The following is an 18,787-nucleotide window of genomic DNA, read 5'->3' as shown; positions in this document are numbered from 1 at the left end:
GGCTGAGAGCTGAGGATCAAGGTTCAAAACCAGCCCAGGCAGAAGAATCCTTAAGACTCTTACCTCTCGTGAATCACAAAAAGCCAAAGGGGTGCTGTGGCTCAAGGGGTAGGGCGCCAGCCTTGAGCACAAAGCAGCTCAGGGACAGCGCCCAGGCCCTGAGTTCAAGCCCCAGGAGTGACAGACAGACAGACAGACACACACACACACACACACACACACACACACACACGATATCCCAGGCAAAGGAAACTGCACAGCCCTAAAAGGATTGTGCGACAGTGGCCCTTCTTGTCTCAGGCTCTGGAAGGGCTCCTCTGTGTGTTGGGGTTCTGTGGGGAGGGGGGGGAACCCCGATCCTTCAGTGTGGATGGGTTGGGGGGGGGGGCTCTCCGCTCAGCCCTGCCCACCTGCCCTCTGGTCCAGCGCAAGGTGTACCTGGTTGAGGCCGTGCTCATGAGCTTCCTGCTGGGCATCGTGGAGAAGGGCCCGCCGGAACAGACGCAGCCCGTGGTCCACCAGGTCCTGGACCTCCTGTGGCTCTTCATGGAAGTAAGACCCGCTCGCAGGCTCGTGGCCGGCTCTCCCGCTTCATTGGGGAGGAGGCAGGGGGGAGGGCTTAGCAAAGGCCCCCTCCCCCTCAGCGGCAGCCCTGGCCTCTCTTCCCAAGGACTCTGAGATTCAGGACTGCCTCAAGCAGTTGATGATGTCTCTGCTGCGGCTGTACCGGTTCTCACCCATCGTTCCAGATCTGGGCCTGCAGGTGGGCGGTGCTTGGCTCTGTCTGGGAGCCCCTTCCTTCCCTCACCCCCCCTACCCCCAAAGGGCCTCGCCTCCCCCATTCTGAGCATTGCTTCTCCACAGATCCACTACCTGAGGCTCACCATCTCCATCCTGAGCCACGAGAAGTCCCGCAAGTTTCTGCTTAGCAACGTCCTGTATCCATCCACCCCTGGCCGCCAGGCAGACAAGCCGAGGGGTCTAGGCAGCCACAGTCTGCGGCTGCGTGGAGACTCGAGCGGGGAGACCCTAGGGCCTGCCCATCTCAGCTAGAGTCTGCCCCTTTCCTGTTTTGGTCGATTGGGGGGCTTGAACTCAGGGCCCAGGCACTGTCCCTGAGCTTTTCCACTCAAAGACTAGCGCTTAGCTCCACTTCTTGTTTCAGAGTGGCTAATTGGAGATAAGAGTCTGGTGGGGACTTGTCTGCTCAGGCTGGCTTCGAACTGTGACCCTCAGATCTCAGCCTCCTGAGTAGTTAGGATGACAGGCGTGAGCCACCAGCACCCAGCTCCCATAGTCATTGTGAAAAAAACTTTATCATGCACTTACTGGGAATTGAGTTTGCTGGGCTTGATAGCCCTAGAATTCTGTTTTTCTTTTTTTGGCATAAGTTCTGGGGCTTGAACTCAGGGCCTGGGCACTGTCCCTCAGTTTCTTTTGCTCAAGGCCAGGGCTCTGCCCCTGAGCTTTTTTTTGTTTGAGGCCAGAGCTCTGCCACTTGAGCCACTTCTGGCTTTTCCTGTGTGTGTGGTGCTGAGGAATCGAACCCAGGTCTTCATGCATGCTAGGCGAGCACTCTACCACTGAGCCACCTTCCCAGCCCAGTGGTCCTAGGTATTTCTCGAGGCTCTCAAGGTCTGGGGAACGGAACCCACACTGACGATGGCCCCTTCGGTGGGGAGAGCGCGAGGGTGAACCCACCACAGTGGGCTTTGCAGGGAGGGGCACTTTGGAGAGCGGAGCTGTGCCTTGACAACCCCCCCAGCTTCGACATGCTCCGGTCTGTCGTCTTCTTTTACATCAAAAGCCCCCTGCGCGTGGAGGAGGCCGGCCTGCAGGAGCTCATTCCCACCACTTGGTGGCCCCATCGCTCCAGCAAGGAGGTGGGCAGACCATGGCCCGGGACCTCTCTCCTCCTGTCGCTGGAGTCTGAGGGTGGGTGTCTTGGCCTGGGTGAAGCCAAACCCTGCTGACTTCTCTCCTCTCACCCTGCCCAGGGCAAAGAAGGCAAGGAAGTGAAGGAGGAGACCCCCGAGGAGCGGCAGAGACGGCGGGCCTATGAGCGGGGTTGCCAGAGGCTCAAGAAGCGCATTGAAGGTGGGCCCTCTCTGGGCTGGGAACATGGCTCAGTGGTAGAGCGCTCACCTAGCACACATGAAGCCCTGGGTTCGATTCCTCAGTACCACATACACGGAAAAGGCTGGAAGTGGCGCTGTGGCTCAAATGGCAGAGTGCTAGCCTTGAGCAAAAAAAGCTCAGGGACAGGGCCCAGGCCCTGAGTTCAAGCCCCAGGACTGGCAAAAAAAAACCCACAAAAAAAAGGTGGGCCCTCTGCCTTGGGCACTGAATAGGTTGTGGGGGATTCGAACCCAGATCCTTGGGGGCACTTGGTAGTGATCACAGGTCGGTGGGTTCAGGTGGAGGAGGAGGTCGGGCCTGAACGTCTCCCTTCTCCCCCAGTGGTGGAAGAATTGCAGGTGCAGATCCTCAAGCTCTTGCTGAACAATAAAGACGATAACGGGGTAGGTGGTTCTCAACCCCCTTTGGGTGCCCGGCTGGGAGGGAGGCCGTTTTGGCGGGGGCTGGCACAGCCTTGCCCTGGTCCAGGTCAGGACTTGGGCAGTCTTCCCATCACATCCGTGTTTCTCCTTCCCTCCAAGGGTGAAGCTTCCAGATACATCTTCCTGACCAAGTTCCGAAAGTTCCTGCAGGAGAATGCCAGTGGCCGGGGGGTAGGTGCCCTCCGGGGGGGGGGGGGGTTGTCACCACTGGGGACCCTTGGCTGCACCCCGTACCCCTCAGCCTGCTTTATAACCCACCTTGCTCTGCTCCATTCTCTGCCTGCCCCCGGGCTGAGGAGCTGGGCTGCGGGCCGGCACCCATGCCTGCTCCCTGCCCTGCGCCCACAGAACATGCCCATGCTCTGCCCCCCCGAGTACATGGTGTGCTTCTTGCACCGGCTGATCTCGGCGCTGCGCTTCTATTGGGACGAATACAAAGCCGGCCACCCCCGAGCTGCCCACAGCGAGGGTGAGTAGCAGGGCAGGGTCGGCTGGGCAGGGCAGGACCAGCCTGTGGGTGTGAAGAGCAGGGCTGAGGTGGGGGGCTGTCCCGGCCTGGCGGGGTCCTTCCCTACCCTCAGGCCGCACCTCCTGTGGGGCAGGCCGCAGGGGCTCAGGAGTCCAGTGCTCCTGCGGCCATGTTTGCTCTGTCTGCGCAGGCTCCTTCTCATTCTGGGATTTCCCCCTCCCCACCCCCCGTCCTAAGGCTTGAACTCAGGGCTTGTCCCCTTAGCTTTTTCCATTCAAGGATGGTGTTCTACCCCCTCGAGCCACACTTCTGCCTTCTCCCTGGGCTGGCTTTGAACTTTGATCACTCAGATCTCAGCCCCCTAAGGAGATAGAATTACAGGTGTGAGCCATCAGCACCCTGGCTCCATTGTGGAGCCAGCTGGCTCCTCTAGGTTGGTGGCCTTGGATGGATGCTGGCGGGGCACGGGGGGGGGGGGAGCGGTTGCTCAGGGTTCAGGGTTCAGAGGAAGGCTTGCTTACCCTGCACCGGGGAGTCGCCTATAGGTCTGGGCCCTCCCAAGTGGCCAGATGCCAAGAACACCCCTTTTGTCCCAAGCTGTGCAGTGGTTAGTGTTACCCTCAAATAGCAAGAAGAGGTGGACGAGGCCAGGCCAGAGTCTCTGGCTGTGCCTGGGACAGGACTCCGGAGGTCTTCCCGCTAAGCCCTAACTTCTGTCCCGGCCTCCCTGTCACAGAGGCTTACATCCCTCCGCAGATCTTCTACAATGGCAAAGTGGACTACTTTGACCTGCAGCGCCTTGGGGGTCTCCTCTCACACCTACGCAAGACCCTCAAAGGTACGTTGGGCCTGTGGATGGCTGAGGGGGCCTGGCTGGGTTGGGGGGGTGTCACACAGCCTGCTGTGGGTGCTCATCCTGCCTGTGTCCACCAGAGGGCGCTCAAGCCTCATTCAGGCAGAGCTGCTGGCTGTGAGCGCTGCCTCTGGTCCACCAGAGGGCGCTCAAGTCCACTCATTCGGGCAGAGCTGCTGGCTGTCAGTGCTGCCTGTGTCCACTAGAGGGCGCTCAAGCCTCATTCAGGCAGAGCTGCTGTCAGTGCTGCCTGTGTCCACCAGAGGGCGCTCAAGCCTCCTTCAGGCGGAGCCGCTGGCTGTCAGCGCTGCCTCTGGTCTTGGGTCCATAGCGATCTTTCCTCTTGGGCAGTCACCCCTAAACAAGGTGGGGAGCATAATGATGAAACGCGGGAGCTTGGAGAGGTGAGGGAGGTACAGGTGTTGCCTGAGCTGCCTTCAGGGTTCTGCACAGATTGTTCCAGCACAAGGGGCCGAGGGCACTGCGTACCCAAGAGCAAGAAGCCAGCGGCCGTCCAGCCTGGCCCCGGGCCAGAGCAGTTAGTGTGCGAGGGAGGAAAGCGGAGCAGGTGCAGCCCGGACAAGGCAGGGTGGCCAGGGTGGGTCTCTTGTGAGACAGCAGAGTCCAGGGATTGAGAGAGGGGATAAGGCCTGTGTGAGGGAGGAGGAAGAGAAGAGCACACGTGAAGGGAGGAGTTGGGGGTGCCCCCCCCCCCGTCTTCCAGAGCTTGCATGGCTTAGCAGCGGGACCGGAGAGGGAGGGGTTGGTGGTCAGGTCATCACTGGTAACAGAACCATCTGCTGGGGATCTCGTGTGTGCACATGCGTGCGTCTGTCTGGAGACTTGAACTCAGCGCCTGGGCACTGCCCCTGAGATTGTGTCTTTTTTTTTTGGCTCAAGGCTGGCGCTCTACCACTTGAACCACAGCTCCACGTCCAGCTTTTTGGTGGTTCATTGGCAAAAAGAGCCCGGTGGACTTTTCCTATCCAGCCTGGCTTTGAACCCCAAGCCTCAAATCTTAGCCTCCTGGGTGGCTAGGCTTATCGGAGAAGAGGAGGCTGTGAAGAGCTCAGGAAACAGATGGACAGGAGGGGTGGCATGGGGGGGGGCACCCCCGTCACTGGGTTGCTGCTAGAAGAGGGGCAGAGGGGCAGGTTAAAGGGGTAAATGGGGCCCTGCAAGGCCTCCCGCCCACCCTACCAGTGCTCTTTCCCCCACTGGGTGGTTCCACCCATGACACTGGCCTGAGCACCCCCTCACCCTGCCATTGCCCCCAAGATGACCTGGCCGCCAAAGCCAACATCGTGATCGATCCCGGGGAGCTCCAGGCGGCCAGCATGGACGACCTGGACGAGGACGAGGAGCCGACCCCAGCAGCCGCCCAGGTGGGGTTGTGGACATGGGGTGTGGGGGAGGGGGTCCTGGGGCTTTTTCCTTTATCTTCTGTCCTTGTTGATGGGCCTGGAGCTTGAACTCAGGGTCTGGGGGCTGCCCCCGAGTTAGTGCTCAAGGTTAGTGTTCTGCCCCTTCCGGCTTTGGGGGTAGAGTTTCCTGCCCAGGCTGGCTTTGAACCGCGGTCCTCAGATCTCAGCCTCCCGAGTAGCTGGGATGACAGGCGCGAGTTCCAGGATTCCAGCTTGGATTTCCCTTTGTTTTGCGGGGAGGGGAGCCCGACGGGGCCCTCGCCACCCCCCCCCCCACGAGCTCTGATCTTGGGGAGCCGCATCACCTCCTGCCTCCTCTCTCTGTCCACCACAGCGCCCCCTGCAGGCCTTGGCCATCGGGGGGGCCCTGCCTCTCCCCCGGCCGGGCTGGCTCAGTTCCCCGACCCTGGGCCGAGCCAACCGCTTCCTCAGCACCGCGGCCGTGAGCCTCATGAGCCCGCGCCGGCCCCTGAGCTCCTCGGACAAAGTGAAGGTCCGCACGCTGACCGTGGAGCAGCGCACGCGCGAGGACAGTAGGTGCCGGGCGGGGCTGGCCGGGGCCCTTGTGCCGTGGACCCTGGGGGCTGAGCCAACGCCAAGGGCACAGGAAGGTCAACCGTGCAGGCAGGAAATGGAATGCCCCCCCCTCCTTGAAATAGGGTCCCCGCAGGCCGCACAGGCTTGGGGAGAACCAGGGTGGCTGGGCTCTGACCCCTCCCCCCTCCCGTACCCCCCTCTCCCCCCAGTCGAAGGCAGCCACTGGAACGAGGGCCTGCTGCTGGGGCGCCCCCCCGAAGAGCCCGAGCAGCCCCTCACCGAGAACTCGCTGCTGGAGATCCTGGACGGCGCCATCATGATGTATAACCTCAGCGTCCACCAGCAGCTGGGCAAGGTCTCCCCGACTGGGTGTTCTGCATGGGGGCACCCTGGTTAATGGGGGGGGGGGCGGGGAGGCTCTCCCAGGCTCAAGGCCGGGAGCGTGACAGGACTGGGGCCCAGGCTTGGCTCTGAGGAAGCCTGGCCCAGGGGCCCACGGCTCCCCCTAAACGTGTGGTGCCCGTTGCTGTAGATGGTGGGCGTGTCTGATGACGTCAATGAGTACGCAATGGCTCTGAGGGACACAGAGGACAAAATCCGCCGGTGCCCCAAGAGGGTAAGACCTGGGGGGGGGGGGAGGAGGTCTGGGAACTCCGAGGAAATCTTGTCATGTGGTTCCTTGGCAGTTGGTGTGTGTGTGTCCATCTGTCTGTCCCGGGGCTTGAACTCACAGCCTAGGCTCTACCACTTGAGCCACAGCTCCCCTTGCGGCTCGTTTGGGGATGGAAAAGGCTCTCCCCGGGGCTGGCTTTGAACCAGGATCCTCAGATCTCAGCCTCCTGAGTAGCTACGATGGCAGGCGGGAGCCGGTGGGGGTGGGGGTGGGGCTGTTGGCAGCTCCTGTCCCCCATGGCTGTTGTGACCTTACCGCCACAGCGCGTGTGACAGCCTCCCCATCCCCCAGCTGCCTCTGCTGGGGCGCCCCCCCCCCCCCAGCCCACTAAGTGCTGACGCAAGCCCGCAGCCCTTATCAATTATGGATGCGCTCTGAGTGCTTCCTTGGCCACTGGGCAGAGTCAGCAGGAAGGAGGACTTGGCTCCCCCATCCTCTCCTTCCTCCCAGGGCCCCTGGGCTGTGCTTTCCTGGCCTCCATGGCTGCCCCACCCCCACTCGTACCAGCGCCCTAGTTCTGAGCAACAGCTAAAGCTACAGTTGGGGGCCCCCAGCGGCCTCCCCCCACCCCGGCTGGGCCTTGGTCCCCCACTTGTGGCCCTGTTCTGAGGCTTGCTCAAGGTCACCACCAGCAGAAGAGAGAAGAAAATGGAAGCCAGACACTGGGGGCTCACCCTGGCTACTCAGGAGGCTGAGATCTGAGGATCGGGGTTCAAAGTCAGCCCAAGCAGGAGAGTCCACAAGACTCTTAATTTCCAAGGAAGCACCACACAGCTGGGGGTGGCGCCGTGGCTCAAAGTGGAAGAGCACTAGCCTGGAGCACCACAGCTCAGGGACAGCGCCCAGGCCCTGAGTTCAAGCCCCAGGAGACACACACACACACACACACACACACACACACACACACCCCCCAACCCCCACCCCCACCCCCAGTGGCTGGGTCGGGCGCCCGGGCAGAGCCCCGTCCTGAGTGTCTTCCTTCCCCTCGGTGGCAGCGGAAGGATATACTGGCAGAGCTCACCAAGAGCCAGAAGGTGTTCTCGGAAAAGCTGGACCACCTGAGCCGCCGGCTTGCGTGGGTGCATGCCACTGTCTACTCCCAGGTGAGTGGGCACCCCGAGCCGGCCGCGCCCCAACCCGAGGGTCCCACTGCCTGGCTCTGGGGTGGGCTGTCCCAGGACCCTGGATGCCCCTAGAACACCGCCCCCCCCAGGCACACAGCGGCTCCTCCACCGTTCTTTATTTTGTCAGTCCTGGGGCTTGAACTCAGGGCCTGAGCACTGTCCCTGGCTTCTTTTTGCTCAAGGCTAGCACTCTGCCACTTGAGCCACAGCGCCACTTCCGGCTTTTTCTATATATGTGGTGCTGAGGAATCGAACCCAGGGCTTCATGCATGCTAGGCAAGCTCTCTACCACTAGGCCACAGTCCCAGCCCTGGTGCAGGCTTTTATGATGTTGAATTGCCCTTTTGGTTTTTTTTTTTGAAGTACTGGGATTTGAACTCAGGGCTTCATGCTTGCTAGGCGGGTATCTACCACTTGAGCCTTGTTTTGCTTTAGCTACAGCTGGCAGCACAGCCACGAATCCTGAGTTCAAGCCTAGTAGAGGCACAAAACCAGAAAATAAGAGAGGGAGGGCTTGCTCATTTTATTTATTTATTTTTGCCTGAACCTCAGTTCTTTCAGCTTCCCAAGAACCAGAGGGACAAGCCACCATTGCCCCGTCGCAACTGGGCATGCCCAGTCTTTTCCTTTGCATCTTCTGTAGTCTGCTCTCAGAAATGTCTCCCTTTGTCAGAGGAAAAAGGTGCCTGCGACCTTTCCTGCCCTACACCTGCCATGGCCCCTGCCGCCTCCTTTACTTTTTTTTTTTTTTGGCCGAGGGACTTGAACTCAGGACCTGGGCGCTGCCTCAAGTTCTCGGGTTCAAGGCTAGCTAGCCTTCTACCACTGTGTCGGATGGTTCCTGCGTCAGCCGCTGTGTCCTCCGTGGCTGGAATCGGGGTGTCGGTTGTGATCTCCCTGTCCTGGGGGACCCCTCCAGTGACAGCACCCCCCTGTGCCTCCCGCAGGAGAAAATGCTGGACATCTACTGGCTGTTGCGGGTCTGCCTGCGGACCATCGAGCACGCTGACCGCACCGACTCGCTCTTCGCCTTCATGCCCGAGTTCTACCTGAACGTGGCCATCAACAGCTACAGCGCCCTCAAGAACTATTTCGGCTCTGTCCACAGCATGGAGGAGCTCCCAGGTGAGGGGGACAGGAAAGGGAGGGTGAGCCCCCCACCTCCACCCCCAAACCCCAGTAGCACCAAGCAAGTGTGGGGCAGAGGCAAATTGGCTTGTCTGTTCTCCTCAGTAGGGTGGGGGCCCCCAGGAGCCTGGGTCCCCCGAGTGTCCCGGTCCCGGGGTGCCCAGCAGTGGCTGTGTACGCCACACTGTCACCCAGCCCTGCTTCACGCCTTCCTGGGGCTTTGGCTTTATGTATTTAATGCCAACCCTGGGGTTTGAACTGAGGCCCTAAGAGCTGTCCCTGCGCCTTTGTGCTCAAGGCTCTGTGTTCTCGCGCCTGAGCCACAGCTCCAACTTCTGGCTTTTTGGTGGTTCGTGGGCGGTAAGAGTCTCCTGGACTTTGCTACCCAGGGTGGCTTTGAACTGAGATCCTCAGGTCTCAGCTTCCTGAGCAGCTAGGATGACAGGCGTGAGCCATGGGTGCTTAGCTGGCTTTGTCTTGAAAGACAGCTTCAGGGACCCGGAGCTTGGCAGGGTCATCAAATATGAGCCAAGACGGGTGACAGCCCTGGGGGGGGGGGTCCTTCCTGGCCTCCTGCCCCCACAATCTGGGCGTTAGCGCTTCCCCAGCTCCTGGAGCCCCCCCCATCCTGCAGCTGTTCCCCCTGCCCTCTGCAGGCTACGAAGAGACGCTCACCCGACTGGCCGCCATCCTCGCCAAGCACTTTGCTGACCCGCGCATCGTGGGCACTGGTGAGGGACCAAGGGGCTGCGAGGGGGGGGGGGGCGCCATGTCTAGAGGCTGGTGATCACCTCACGGCGGGGGGCAGGGGGCCGGGGTCCCCGCCGGTCACCTGCTCAGGCGCCGCTGATCCCCGCAGACATCCGCGACTCGCTGATGCAGGCCCTGGCCAGCTACGTGTGCTACCCACACTCCCTGCGGGCCGTGGAGCGGATCCCCCAGGAGCAGTGAGTGGGAAGGGACCTGGCCCGGGGAGGCACCCCGTCTTCACCCCCAGACTCACCCCCCATCGGCTCCCCTCCACCCCCAGGCGCGTCGCCATGGTGCGGAACCTCCTGGCCCCCTACGAGCAGCGGCCCTGGGCCCAGACCAACTGGATCCTGGTTCGGCTCTGGAGGGTGAGCGCGCCTGCCCGGGGCAGAGGCTGGCGCCGGCTGGAGAGGCTGCCCTGCCCCGCCGACTCTCACGCTCTCCATCCCCAGGGCTGCGGGTTCGGGTACCGCTACACCCGGCTGCCACATCTGCTGAAAACCAAGCCCGAGGATGCCAACCTGCCCAGCCTCCAGAGTGAGTGTCGAGGCCCGCCACATCTGGGCAGGTGTGGGTGGCCCCTGCCTGCCGCTTTCCCATTCTTTCCGACTCTCTTGCTCCAGCTAGCGCCTCCTCCTGGACTCCAGTCCAGCTCCAAGCTTTTTTTTTCCCCTTGCTAGTCCTGGGGCTTGAACTCAGGGCCCGGGCGCTGTCCCTGAGCTGCTTTTGCTCAAAGCTAGCGCTCTACCACTTGAGCCACGGCGCCACTTCCAGTTTTCTGGGGGTTCACTGGAGTCGCATGGACTTTCCTTGCCTGGGCTGGCTTCCAAGCGTTTTAATCTCTCCCCGAGGTATCAGTGGAGAGGCCGGGCCTCCCTGCCCACCAGCCGCGCATTTGTCGGTTGTCTCCACCCCGTCTTGGCATTTAGGCCTTGGGTCTCCAGATCAGGAGGGGATACTGGCTGAAATGGCTCAGAGCCCCAGAGGGGCTCAGGAGTGAAGGGCACTGGGTTGGGGCACACGGGGTGTGGTGCCTCGTGCACTCCCGCTAGTCCTTGCCAAGTGCTCCTGCCCTCCGGCTGGAGGACGGAAGTGAGCTGCGGGAGGAAGGGGAGGGCGGCCTGTGGCTGCGGGAACTATTGATTGGCAGGCAGAGAGCTCTGGTTACCACTGCCCGCCAGCCCAGGCTCGGCGCCCACCCGCCGGGCCAAGTGCCAAGGGCAGCAGAGGACGACGGAGGACAGCAGGGCCCCGATCAGCCTCCTGACCCCAGCAGGGAAGGAAGGAAGGGCCCGAGCCCAGAACTTGCTGGGGGCCAAGCTCTAGGCGGCCTAGGGAACACTGTAACCCCATGGCTGGAAACACCCTGCTCCTCTCCCTCACCACCTCAGTCTTCCCAGGGAGCCATCTTTCTTTGGTGGGGGCCCTGGGGTTTGAACTCAGGACCAGGGCTCCACCACTTGAGCCAGCCACAGCCCCACTTCTGCCTTTTGGGCAGTCAGTTGAGGATGCGTCTTAGCACCTTGCCTGCCTGGGCTGGCTTTGAACCATGATCCTCGGGCCTCAGCCTCCTGAGGAGCTAGGACGCCAGGCATGTGCCCGGCCATCTTTCTGGCTTTGTGCCCCATGGCCGAGGATGGGCAGACGGGCTTGGCTGCCAATGCTGCCCCCCTCTTCCTCTCCCCCGCCCCCAGAGCCCTGCCCCTCCATCCTGCTGCAGCAGCACATGGCCGACCTCCTGAGGCAGGGCCCGGAGGTGGCGCCCAGCTTCCTCAACAGCGTCCTCAACCAGCTCAACTGGGCCTTCTCCGAGTTCATCGGCATGATCCAGGAGGTGGGCCGCGGTGGGGCGGGCAGGAGGGGGGGGGGCGGGGATGGGGCAGGGCCCCGCGGGGAAGGCCAGGCCCCGACGCCCGCCCGCCCGCCGCCCCCCCAGATCCAGCAGGCCGCCGAGCGCCTGGAGCGGAACTTCGTGGACAGCCGGCAGCTGAAGGTGTGCGCCACGTGCTTCGACCTGTCGGTGAGCCTGCTGCGCGTGCTGGAGATGACCATCACCCTGGTGCCCGACATCTTCCTCGACGGCGCGCAGCCCACCTCCGAGATGCTGCTGCGGCGCCTGGCGCAGGTGCGTGCCCGCCCGGGGAGGGGGGCCTCCCGCCCCTTCCCCCCCACCCCCCTCCACCGACCGACAGGCTGCCCCCCCCCCCAGCTGCTGAACCAGGTGCTCAACCGCGTGACGGCCGAGAGGAACCTCTTCGACCGCGTGGTCACCCTGCGGCTGCCCGGTGAGGAGCCGCGGGCCCGGGTCCTGCGCCCCGTCCCCCCCCCGCCCCCCGCCGTGGGAAGGGCGCTCAACGGCTCCCCCCCCCCCAGGCCTGGAGAGCGTGGACCACTACCCCATCCTGGTGGCGGTGACCGGCATCCTGGTGCGGCTCCTGGTGCACGGCGGGGCCTCCGAGTGAGTGCGGGGCGCTGCCTGCCGAGGGGGGACGGAGGTGGGGGGGCCCGGGGCCCCAGCTCGCCAGCCCGCGGGTCCCCCCCCCCCCGGGCGGCCGCTGGGGGAAGGGGGGAGGGGTGCGGCTTCGCTTGTGGCCGCGCCTCTGGGAGGGGACCCGGATCACTCGTGTGTGAGCACGCACGTGTGCCCGCGTGTACGTGTGCGCGCACGACCCCGGCGCGGCCCGCGCACCCCAGCTGGACCCACGGCTGAGCACACGAGGCCCCGGCCCGGAGGTCTTTATTGCGAACACGGACACAGCGCGGCGGCGGCGGAGGGTAACGGCCACGCGGGGGACCCCAGCTCGGCCCCGGGCCCCGCCTCGGCCATTAGGCGGGGACCAGCGCCAGCCCTGAAGAGGCGCCTGCCCTCCGGGGACGCGGGGTGCCGGCAAAGGCTTCTTGGCTTTCTGCCCTCGCCAGGCTTTTTACTGCCCCAGCGCCTGCCGGATGCCCCCGCTGGAGGGCAGGGCGGCTCCGGCTGGATCCCCCGGGGAAGCGCGGGGACTGCAGGCGGGGGGGGGGGGGGGGGGGGGGGGATGGGGGGTGCTGGCCTCCTCCCGTCCCAGCCCTGGGGATGCGGTAATGGGATCCACTCCCCGCCCCGGCCCCAGGGCACCGCGAGAAGCTTCTTCCGCGCGGCACCTAGGCCCTGGGAGGCCCTCGGGGAAAGCGGGCAGCGCAGGCGGCCGGTGGGGGGCCCGGCCCCGTTACCGGGGCGCCGAGGGCGGTGAGGGCCCACGGGGGCCCGGGGCGCGCAGCAGGGGTGCGGCCGCCTCGCCTCAGGCCGACTGCGTGGTCAGGGGCCCGTCGGAGCCCGTGGAGCTGGCGGTCTCGGAGCCCGCGCGGAGCGGCAGGCCCGCGGCGGGGCAGAGGTCGAAGTCCTCGGCCACGGCGAGCTGCACGCGCCCGCCCAGGCCCCCGCGGCCCCCGCGGCCCCCGCGGCCGGGCTCCAGGAAGACCACGTGCTTGGGGGCGCCGGCCTTGCGGGGCGCGTCGGGGGGCGTGGCGCTGAGCACCGAGGACTGCGACTGCGCGCTCAGCTCCCGCAGCGGGCTGGGGCTGCGGGGCCCGCGGCGGCGGCCGCACGGGGGGCAGCGGCCCCGGCACGGGCGGCGGCACGGGCGGCAGCGGCCCCGGCAGGGCGGCGCGAACAGGTAGAGCAGCACCAGCGCCAGGCCCACGGCGCAGCCCAGCAGCGTGGTGAAGCCGGTGTTGAAGGCCTCGGGCGCGGGGCGCGGGAAGTGCACGCTCACGTTGTACTCGAGCGCCTGGCCGTGGGGCAGGCGGGGCCCCGCGGCCAGGCACGCGAAGACGCCCGCGTGGCGCGGCTGCACGCTGGCGATGGCCAGGCTGCCGTCGGCCCGCACCGCGATGCTGCCGTCGCGGGACCCGGGGGCCACCAGCAGCTCGTGCTGCGGCGACACCCAGGCGACGCGCGCGGCCGGGGCGCTGGCGTTGCAGCGCAGCCGCAGGGGGCGGCCCACCTGCGCCGCCAGCTGCTCCTCGGGCCGCTCGGGGCCCGGCGCCGCGGCCGCCGAGCAGTTGTCGAGGAGGCGGCGGTGCTCGAGGAAGCGCACGCGCGCGCCGGGCACGGGGAAGGCGCGGCAGGTGTAGTGGCGCGCGAAGTCGCGCACGGCGGCCAGGCCGCGCTGGTGCCAGCGCTGCAGCAGGCGGAGCAGGCGGCAGTCGCAGGGCAGCGGGTTGTCGTGCAGGTAGAGGCCGTTCTTGAGGAAGGTGGGCAGCGCGGCCAGCGCGGGCACGGAGACGGGGCCCAGGCGGTTGGAGGACAGGTCGAGCGTGCGCAGGTGCGCCGCGCCCAGGCCGTGCAGGTGCAGGAAGGAGAAGGCGGCCAGGCGGTTGGCGCCCAGGTAGAGGTGGCGCAGCGCGGGCAGGCCGTGGAAGCTGCGCGCGTCCAGCTGCGCCAGGCAGTTGTTGAAGAGCAGCAGCCGCTCCAGCGCGCCCAGCCCGTCCAGGTCGTGGCGGCCGAGCGCGTGCAGCGCGTTGGAGGACAGGTCCAGCAGCGCCAGGCCGCTGGCGTTGGCGAAGACGCGGCGCCCCAGGGCGTCCAGCCGGTTGTGGCCCAGGCGCAGGGCGCGCAGCCGCGGGAGCGGGGCCAGCCAGCCGGGCCGCAGCCGCCGGAGCGCGTTGTGGCTCAGGTCGAGGTCGGCGGCGGCGGGAGGGAGCGCGGCCGGCGGGTCCCCCAGCCCGAGGCCGGCGCAGCTCAGCACGTCCGCGGCGCACACGCAGCGAGCGGGGCAGTGGTGGGGCGCCCGCGGCGGGAGGGGCTCGGGGTCCGCGGCGCCGGGGCCCGCGCGCAGCGCGCACAGCAGGGCGCCCAGCGGCAGCAGCCGGGCCATGGCGGGGACCCCAGCTCCACTCACCCGCGAGTGCTGGGGCCGGAGGCGCCGCCCATGGCGGGGCGCGCAGGAGAGTGCGGCTCCGCTCCCGCCGGCTCCTCGGGCGCTCCGCTCGTCTCCGCTCTGCCCGGGACCTGCCCGGGAGGGAGCGGCCCAGGGGCGGCGCCCCGGCCTCCCATTGGCCACGGCGGCGAGGGGCGGGGCGGCCGGGCTTCCCCCAAGGGGAACCCACGTGGTCACCAGAGGGGGCGCGGCGTGGCGCGAGTGCGCTCCAGGCCAGTCGGCCCCAGCAGCCTTCAACCTCAGTAAAACGGGGCTCTCCGTGGGGCTGGGGATGTGGCCTAGTGGCAAGAGTGCTCGCCTCCTATGCGTGAAGCCCTAGGTTCGATTCCCCAGCACCATCTAGATAGAAAGCGGCCAGAACAGCCACTGTGGCTCAAGTGGTAGAGGGTTGGGGTGCTGAGCAAAAAGCAGCCAGGGGCAATGCTCAGGCCTCAGCCCAACCGCAGGGTCGAGGCGCCCTCCGGGACGCTGGCAGTATGCCACTCATCATCATCTTGCCCTGTTGAAGCTCGGTATCTTTTATTATGGAGTTAAGTGGGCTTTTCACGTGGGCTCCCGGCACACCCTCCCCCCGCCCCCAAAGCTCTGACTACCCCCTCCCCCCATAGGACAGAGAGGGCCACGTCGGTGCTCCTGGCCGACCCCTGCTTCCAGCTCCGGTCCATATGCTATCTCCTGGGGCAGCCAGAGCCCCCGGCCCCTGGCGCCGCCTTACCCGCCCCTGACCGGAAGCGCTTCTCCCTGCAGAGCTGTAAGTGGGCAGGAGCGGGTTAGGGGAGTTCAGGACCCTGGAGAACAGCAAGTTCCCAGGCTAGGAATACGCCGCCGCGGGAGGCCACCCAGAGCCTGACACCACCTACCGCTAACCCAGATACTGATTACATCAGCGCCGAGGAGCTGGCCCAAGTGGAACAGATGCTGGCCCACCTGACGGCTGCGTCTGCCCAGGCAGCAGCGGCATCGCTGGTGAGCCGGGCGGCCAGGGCCACGCCCCTGCACTGCGTGTGTGCCCACGCTAACACAGACACAGCTATCCAGCCCACCCTACCCTTGACTCCTCCCTGTAGCCCACCAGCGAGGAGGACCTCTGCCCCATCTGCTATGCCCACCCCATCTCTGCTGTGTTCCAGCCCTGTGGCCATAAGTCCTGCAAGTAAGTGGGCCCCCTGGATCTCGGGGGGGGGGGGGGGGTGGCGAGGGACGCCCTGGGCAGCCCTCACCCCTCCTGTTGTAGAGCCTGCATCAACCAGCACCTGATGAACAACAAGGACTGCTTCTTCTGCAAAGCCACCATCGTGTCTGTAGAGGACTGGGACAAGGCGGCCAGCACGAGTACCACCTCGGCTGCCTAGGTTGGCCTAACGCTCACAGCTCATATACCAGCTTCCACCCTCGAACCCAGACCCAGGCCGAGCCGTACTTAGGAGCTCCCTTGGCTCTGTCCCCATCGCCCTCACCCCACCCCGTCACCTTCTTGCCTGCGCATAACCTCAGTGGAACCCCAGCCATGGCCCTAATTACGCCTGAGCTTGACTTTCAGTCAGGGGCACGGTGAACATTAAATTATTATTCCATACAACCCTGGCCCCGGCCCTTTTTGAGGGAGAGGGGTTAGTGGGGCGCGCCCAGCAGGTGCCCTGCCAATTTCTGTCCACATAAAAAGGCAGGTGCCCCCCAGGCGCGGCCTGATCCAGTCCTCCTCAGGCAAAGGACTCAAGTCCGGGGCCTTCTGCTGTGCCATCACAGTGCTCCCCCTGCTGACAAAGAAGCGGGGGCTCTCAGCCAGCCCCCACATAGTCCCTCACATGATGATACGAGGCTCTGGCACTGATTCACCAATAGACTTGTGGGGCAGCACACTGGCTCCATTGAGGTAGAGTTCATCGTTAACTATGACATCCTCACCCAGCACTGTTACGTTCTCCATGCGCACCTCGAGGGGGGAGGGGGAGAGCAGGCCTGTCAGTCAGGCAGACACACTCCCGTGCCCCGCCCCACCCCAACCTGGTCTAGCCCAAGACTTACCCACTGGCCCACGCGACAGCGCCAGCCCACAATGCAGGACTCCAGCCACGAGTGGGAGCGGATGTGGGCGTCCCGAAGCACCGTGCACCGCCGTATGCACACACCGTCCTCCACCACCACACCGGGTCCCAGGCTCACATTGGGGCCAATGCTGCAGTTCTGGCCAATACGGGCACTTGGGTCCTGAGATTCATGGGAAGAGAAAAGTGGGCCATTTAGCTGGATGCTGGTGGCTCACATCTGTAATCCTAGCTACTCAGACTGAGACCTGAGTATTGTGGTTTGAAGCCAGAGCTGGCAGGGACATCTCAGAGACTCTTAGCTCCAATAAATTACTCAAAAAGGCCAAAAGTAGGGGTATGGCTCACATGGTAGAGTGCTAGCCTTGAGCAAATAAAACCCAGGGACAGGGACCAGGCCCTGAGTTCAAGCCCCAGGATTGGCACTAAAGAAAGAAAAACAGGCCATTTGCTTCCTAAGTCTCAGGGGATTCATGATCTGGGCAAGGGCCTTACCACAAGCACATTGCCCACAATGCCAGGGCCTGAGCACAGTCGCTCTGGTTGCTTCTGTCTCATTGATTGCAAGAAGAGGCACATGCCGGTGAGGAAATCCTTGGGTTGTCCAATGTCCATCCAAAAGCCTATAGAGAGAGGACACAGCAGGAGGCTAAGGCCCAGCCACAGACCTCTCCCCGCCCCCAGGACCTCCTTGACGCACCCTGCAACTCCATTGCATACAGCTGCCCTTCCTTGGCCATAACAGGGAAGATCTCCTTCTCAATGGATGTTGGCTGCAGCTGAGGGAGTGGCAGCTTGTGAGCCGGGTCTGGGCAGCAGAGGCCCGTCCCACCTTCAACCACCCAGCAGCGGCCTCCTACGCACCTGGATGCGGCGTAACACAGCAGGGCTCATGATGTACATGCCTGCGTTGATCTTATTTGACACAAATACCTGTGGCTTCTCCACAAATCGGTGAATGCGGCCCGTGTCAGCCTCACACACCACCACACCGTATTTGGAAGGCTCCTCCACCTTGGTCACCTGAACACAGGGGACCACAGTCCTAGTAATGAACCTTGACACTCATCTCGATCTCTTAAGGACTCTGCCCTAAACGTTTAACAAACAATGCACATTTCTACACCCCCAAAGAGAGAGAGAGAGTTCAAGGCTACAAGGGAGGCTGGACACTGGAAGTGAGAATGTCCAAGGAGAAGGGAAACTCGGAGCCTTACCACAATGGTGCCCTCCTGGCCATGGTGCTGATGAAACTGCACCATGGCTTGAAAAGGAAAGTCGCAAATGACATCACTGTTGAGGACGAAGAAAGGGTCTGCAGTCTCAGAGAGCAGGTCTCGGGCTAGAGCTAGGGGTCCAGCTGAAAGAAGGAGCAGGTCACTAGCTTGCTGGGGGATGAGAACCTGAAATCCTAGGCTTAGCAGATCCCATTCCAGGTTAGGCCATATCTTCTGTCTGGCCCTAAGCCCCTTCCAAGTGGTCTTCCTGTCTCCACTGACCTGTCCCCAAAGGCTCCTCTTCATGGGACATGGAAATTCGGATTCCCAGCTGGAAGGAAAAAGCCACCTCATCAGTTTCGCCCTTCAAGGATAAGAAGTTGAGCAGAGACCTAGCTAGGGAAAGGGCTGGGTCGGTGACTCACCCTCTGCTCCTGGGCCTTCATTTCCTTCTCCAGCACCTGTGACATGTAGCTCACGGCCAGGATCACGTGGTCTACGCCTGCCTGTCGAACAGCACGAGACTCAGGCTCTAAGCAGGCCAGGAACGGGGTAAACCCCTCATTTCCAGGCGCGGTCCGTCCCTCTCCCGCCAGGTCTGGCCCCGAGCCTTACCGCTGCAAGCGCCTCTACTTGGTGCAGCAAGATGGGCTTATTGCAGAAGTCCACCAGTGGTTTCGGGGTGCTCAACGTCAGTGGCCGTAGCCGAGTCCCGTAGCCGCCCACCAAGATGAGAGCCTTCATTGCGCCTGCGGGCGGAGCCCCGGGCTCCGCGGTGCCTGCAGCCCGTCCGGTCGGCCTCGGCCGCGCACTTTCGCCGCCGCCGTACTCTGGCCCGCTCCTCTTACCGGCTAGAACTACTCTGGTGCCACCTCGTCCTCCGGGTGAGTCCGGGCGCCAGAGGTGGTGCCGGCCGCCAGCGCCCAGAAAGCGACGCGAGTCGGAGGGCGGCGGGCCCGGAACTTCGGCCGGACGCGGCGCGGGCAGTGACGTAATCCGGACAAGCCAATCGGAAGCCGCCTACGTGGCACAGCCGCCGGCGCCGGATCTCGGAGTGCAGCGTGGCTGCAGACGTAGCCAATGAAAA

General features: G+C 64.2%; 3 protein-coding genes across 8 annotated transcripts in view; 1 reads left to right on the top strand and 2 right to left on the bottom strand.

The window, feature by feature from the left end:
• Positions 1 to 16,017, top strand: part of Rnf123 (ring finger protein 123) — a 26,037-nt gene extending 10,020 nt beyond the window's left edge. For all 3 annotated transcript variants that reach the window (XM_048334806.1, XM_048334805.1, XM_048334802.1), the window contains exons 13-39: positions 427 to 552; positions 671 to 763; positions 865 to 938; positions 1,766 to 1,883; positions 1,998 to 2,097; positions 2,461 to 2,522; positions 2,661 to 2,732; positions 2,910 to 3,030; positions 3,767 to 3,868; positions 5,162 to 5,268; positions 5,642 to 5,840; positions 6,054 to 6,199; positions 6,377 to 6,460; positions 7,513 to 7,620; positions 8,589 to 8,766; positions 9,426 to 9,500; positions 9,629 to 9,716; positions 9,800 to 9,887; positions 9,972 to 10,056; positions 11,214 to 11,353; positions 11,456 to 11,644; positions 11,729 to 11,804; positions 11,893 to 11,977; positions 15,047 to 15,189; positions 15,310 to 15,404; positions 15,506 to 15,591; positions 15,673 to 16,017. In XM_048334806.1, coding sequence (XP_048190763.1) covers positions 427 to 552; positions 671 to 763; positions 865 to 938; positions 1,766 to 1,883; positions 1,998 to 2,097; positions 2,461 to 2,522; positions 2,661 to 2,732; positions 2,910 to 3,030; positions 3,767 to 3,868; positions 5,162 to 5,268; positions 5,642 to 5,840; positions 6,054 to 6,199; positions 6,377 to 6,460; positions 7,513 to 7,620; positions 8,589 to 8,766; positions 9,426 to 9,500; positions 9,629 to 9,716; positions 9,800 to 9,887; positions 9,972 to 10,056; positions 11,214 to 11,353; positions 11,456 to 11,644; positions 11,729 to 11,804; positions 11,893 to 11,977; positions 15,047 to 15,189; positions 15,310 to 15,404; positions 15,506 to 15,591; positions 15,673 to 15,790 — 2,958 coding nt within the window. In that variant the 3' untranslated portion in view covers positions 15,791 to 16,017. The remainder of the gene's footprint in view (positions 1 to 426; positions 553 to 670; positions 764 to 864; positions 939 to 1,765; positions 1,884 to 1,997; positions 2,098 to 2,460; positions 2,523 to 2,660; positions 2,733 to 2,909; positions 3,031 to 3,766; positions 3,869 to 5,161; positions 5,269 to 5,641; positions 5,841 to 6,053; positions 6,200 to 6,376; positions 6,461 to 7,512; positions 7,621 to 8,588; positions 8,767 to 9,425; positions 9,501 to 9,628; positions 9,717 to 9,799; positions 9,888 to 9,971; positions 10,057 to 11,213; positions 11,354 to 11,455; positions 11,645 to 11,728; positions 11,805 to 11,892; positions 11,978 to 15,046; positions 15,190 to 15,309; positions 15,405 to 15,505; positions 15,592 to 15,672) is intronic.
• Positions 12,798 to 14,718, bottom strand: Amigo3 (adhesion molecule with Ig like domain 3). Its single transcript, XM_048334904.1, has one exon. It carries the CDS (start codon positions 14,373 to 14,375, stop codon positions 12,798 to 12,800), a length of 1,578 nt encoding a protein of 525 aa, XP_048190861.1. The 5' UTR covers positions 14,376 to 14,718.
• Gmppb (GDP-mannose pyrophosphorylase B) lies at positions 15,986 to 18,678 on the bottom strand. Of its 4 annotated transcripts, none has more exons than XM_048334852.1 (9): positions 18,316 to 18,678; positions 18,126 to 18,206; positions 17,983 to 18,031; positions 17,701 to 17,843; positions 17,348 to 17,506; positions 17,184 to 17,262; positions 16,979 to 17,106; positions 16,464 to 16,646; positions 15,986 to 16,192 (listed from the first exon to the last, which is right to left on the bottom strand). In XM_048334852.1, the coding sequence occupies exons 1-9, from the start codon at positions 18,442 to 18,444 to the stop codon at positions 16,139 to 16,141; spliced, it is 1,005 nt and encodes a 334-aa protein (XP_048190809.1). In that variant the 5' UTR covers positions 18,445 to 18,678; the 3' UTR covers positions 15,986 to 16,138. The 4 variants fall into 4 exon arrangements, with proteins under 4 accessions (XP_048190809.1, XP_048190810.1, XP_048190808.1 ...); XM_048334853.1 differs by having other exon boundaries at positions 15,986 to 16,371; positions 17,701 to 17,747; XM_048334851.1 differs by having other exon boundaries at positions 15,986 to 16,371; positions 18,316 to 18,675.
• Between the last annotated feature and the right edge of the window lie 109 nt (positions 18,679 to 18,787).

The sequence above is a fragment of the Perognathus longimembris genome, chromosome 26, assembly GCF_023159225.1.
Source record: "Perognathus longimembris pacificus isolate PPM17 chromosome 26, ASM2315922v1, whole genome shotgun sequence".
Taxonomy (NCBI): domain Eukaryota; kingdom Metazoa; phylum Chordata; class Mammalia; order Rodentia; family Heteromyidae; genus Perognathus; species Perognathus longimembris.
This window is presented reverse-complemented; position numbering and strand designations above follow the sequence as displayed.

What these genes read in the sequence shown, in the direction of transcription:
- Amigo3 (XM_048334904.1), bottom strand. Translation starts at nt 14,375, where the DNA reads ATGGCCCGGCTGCTGCCGCTGGGCGCCCTGCTGTGCGCGCTGCGCGCG.
- Gmppb (XM_048334851.1), bottom strand. Translation starts at nt 18,444, where the DNA reads ATGAAGGCTCTCATCTTGGTGGGCGGCTACGGGACTCGGCTACGGCCA. An exon ending in GCCAGGAGGGCACCATTGTG is followed by an intron (nt 17,507 to 17,700) that starts GTAAGGCTCCGA and finishes CCCTGTGTTCAG; the next exon opens with GTGACCAAGGTGGAGGAGCC. An exon ending in CTGTGTTACGCCGCATCCAG is followed by an intron (nt 17,263 to 17,347) that starts GTGCGTAGGAGG and finishes CCACTCCCTCAG; the next exon opens with CTGCAGCCAACATCCATTGA.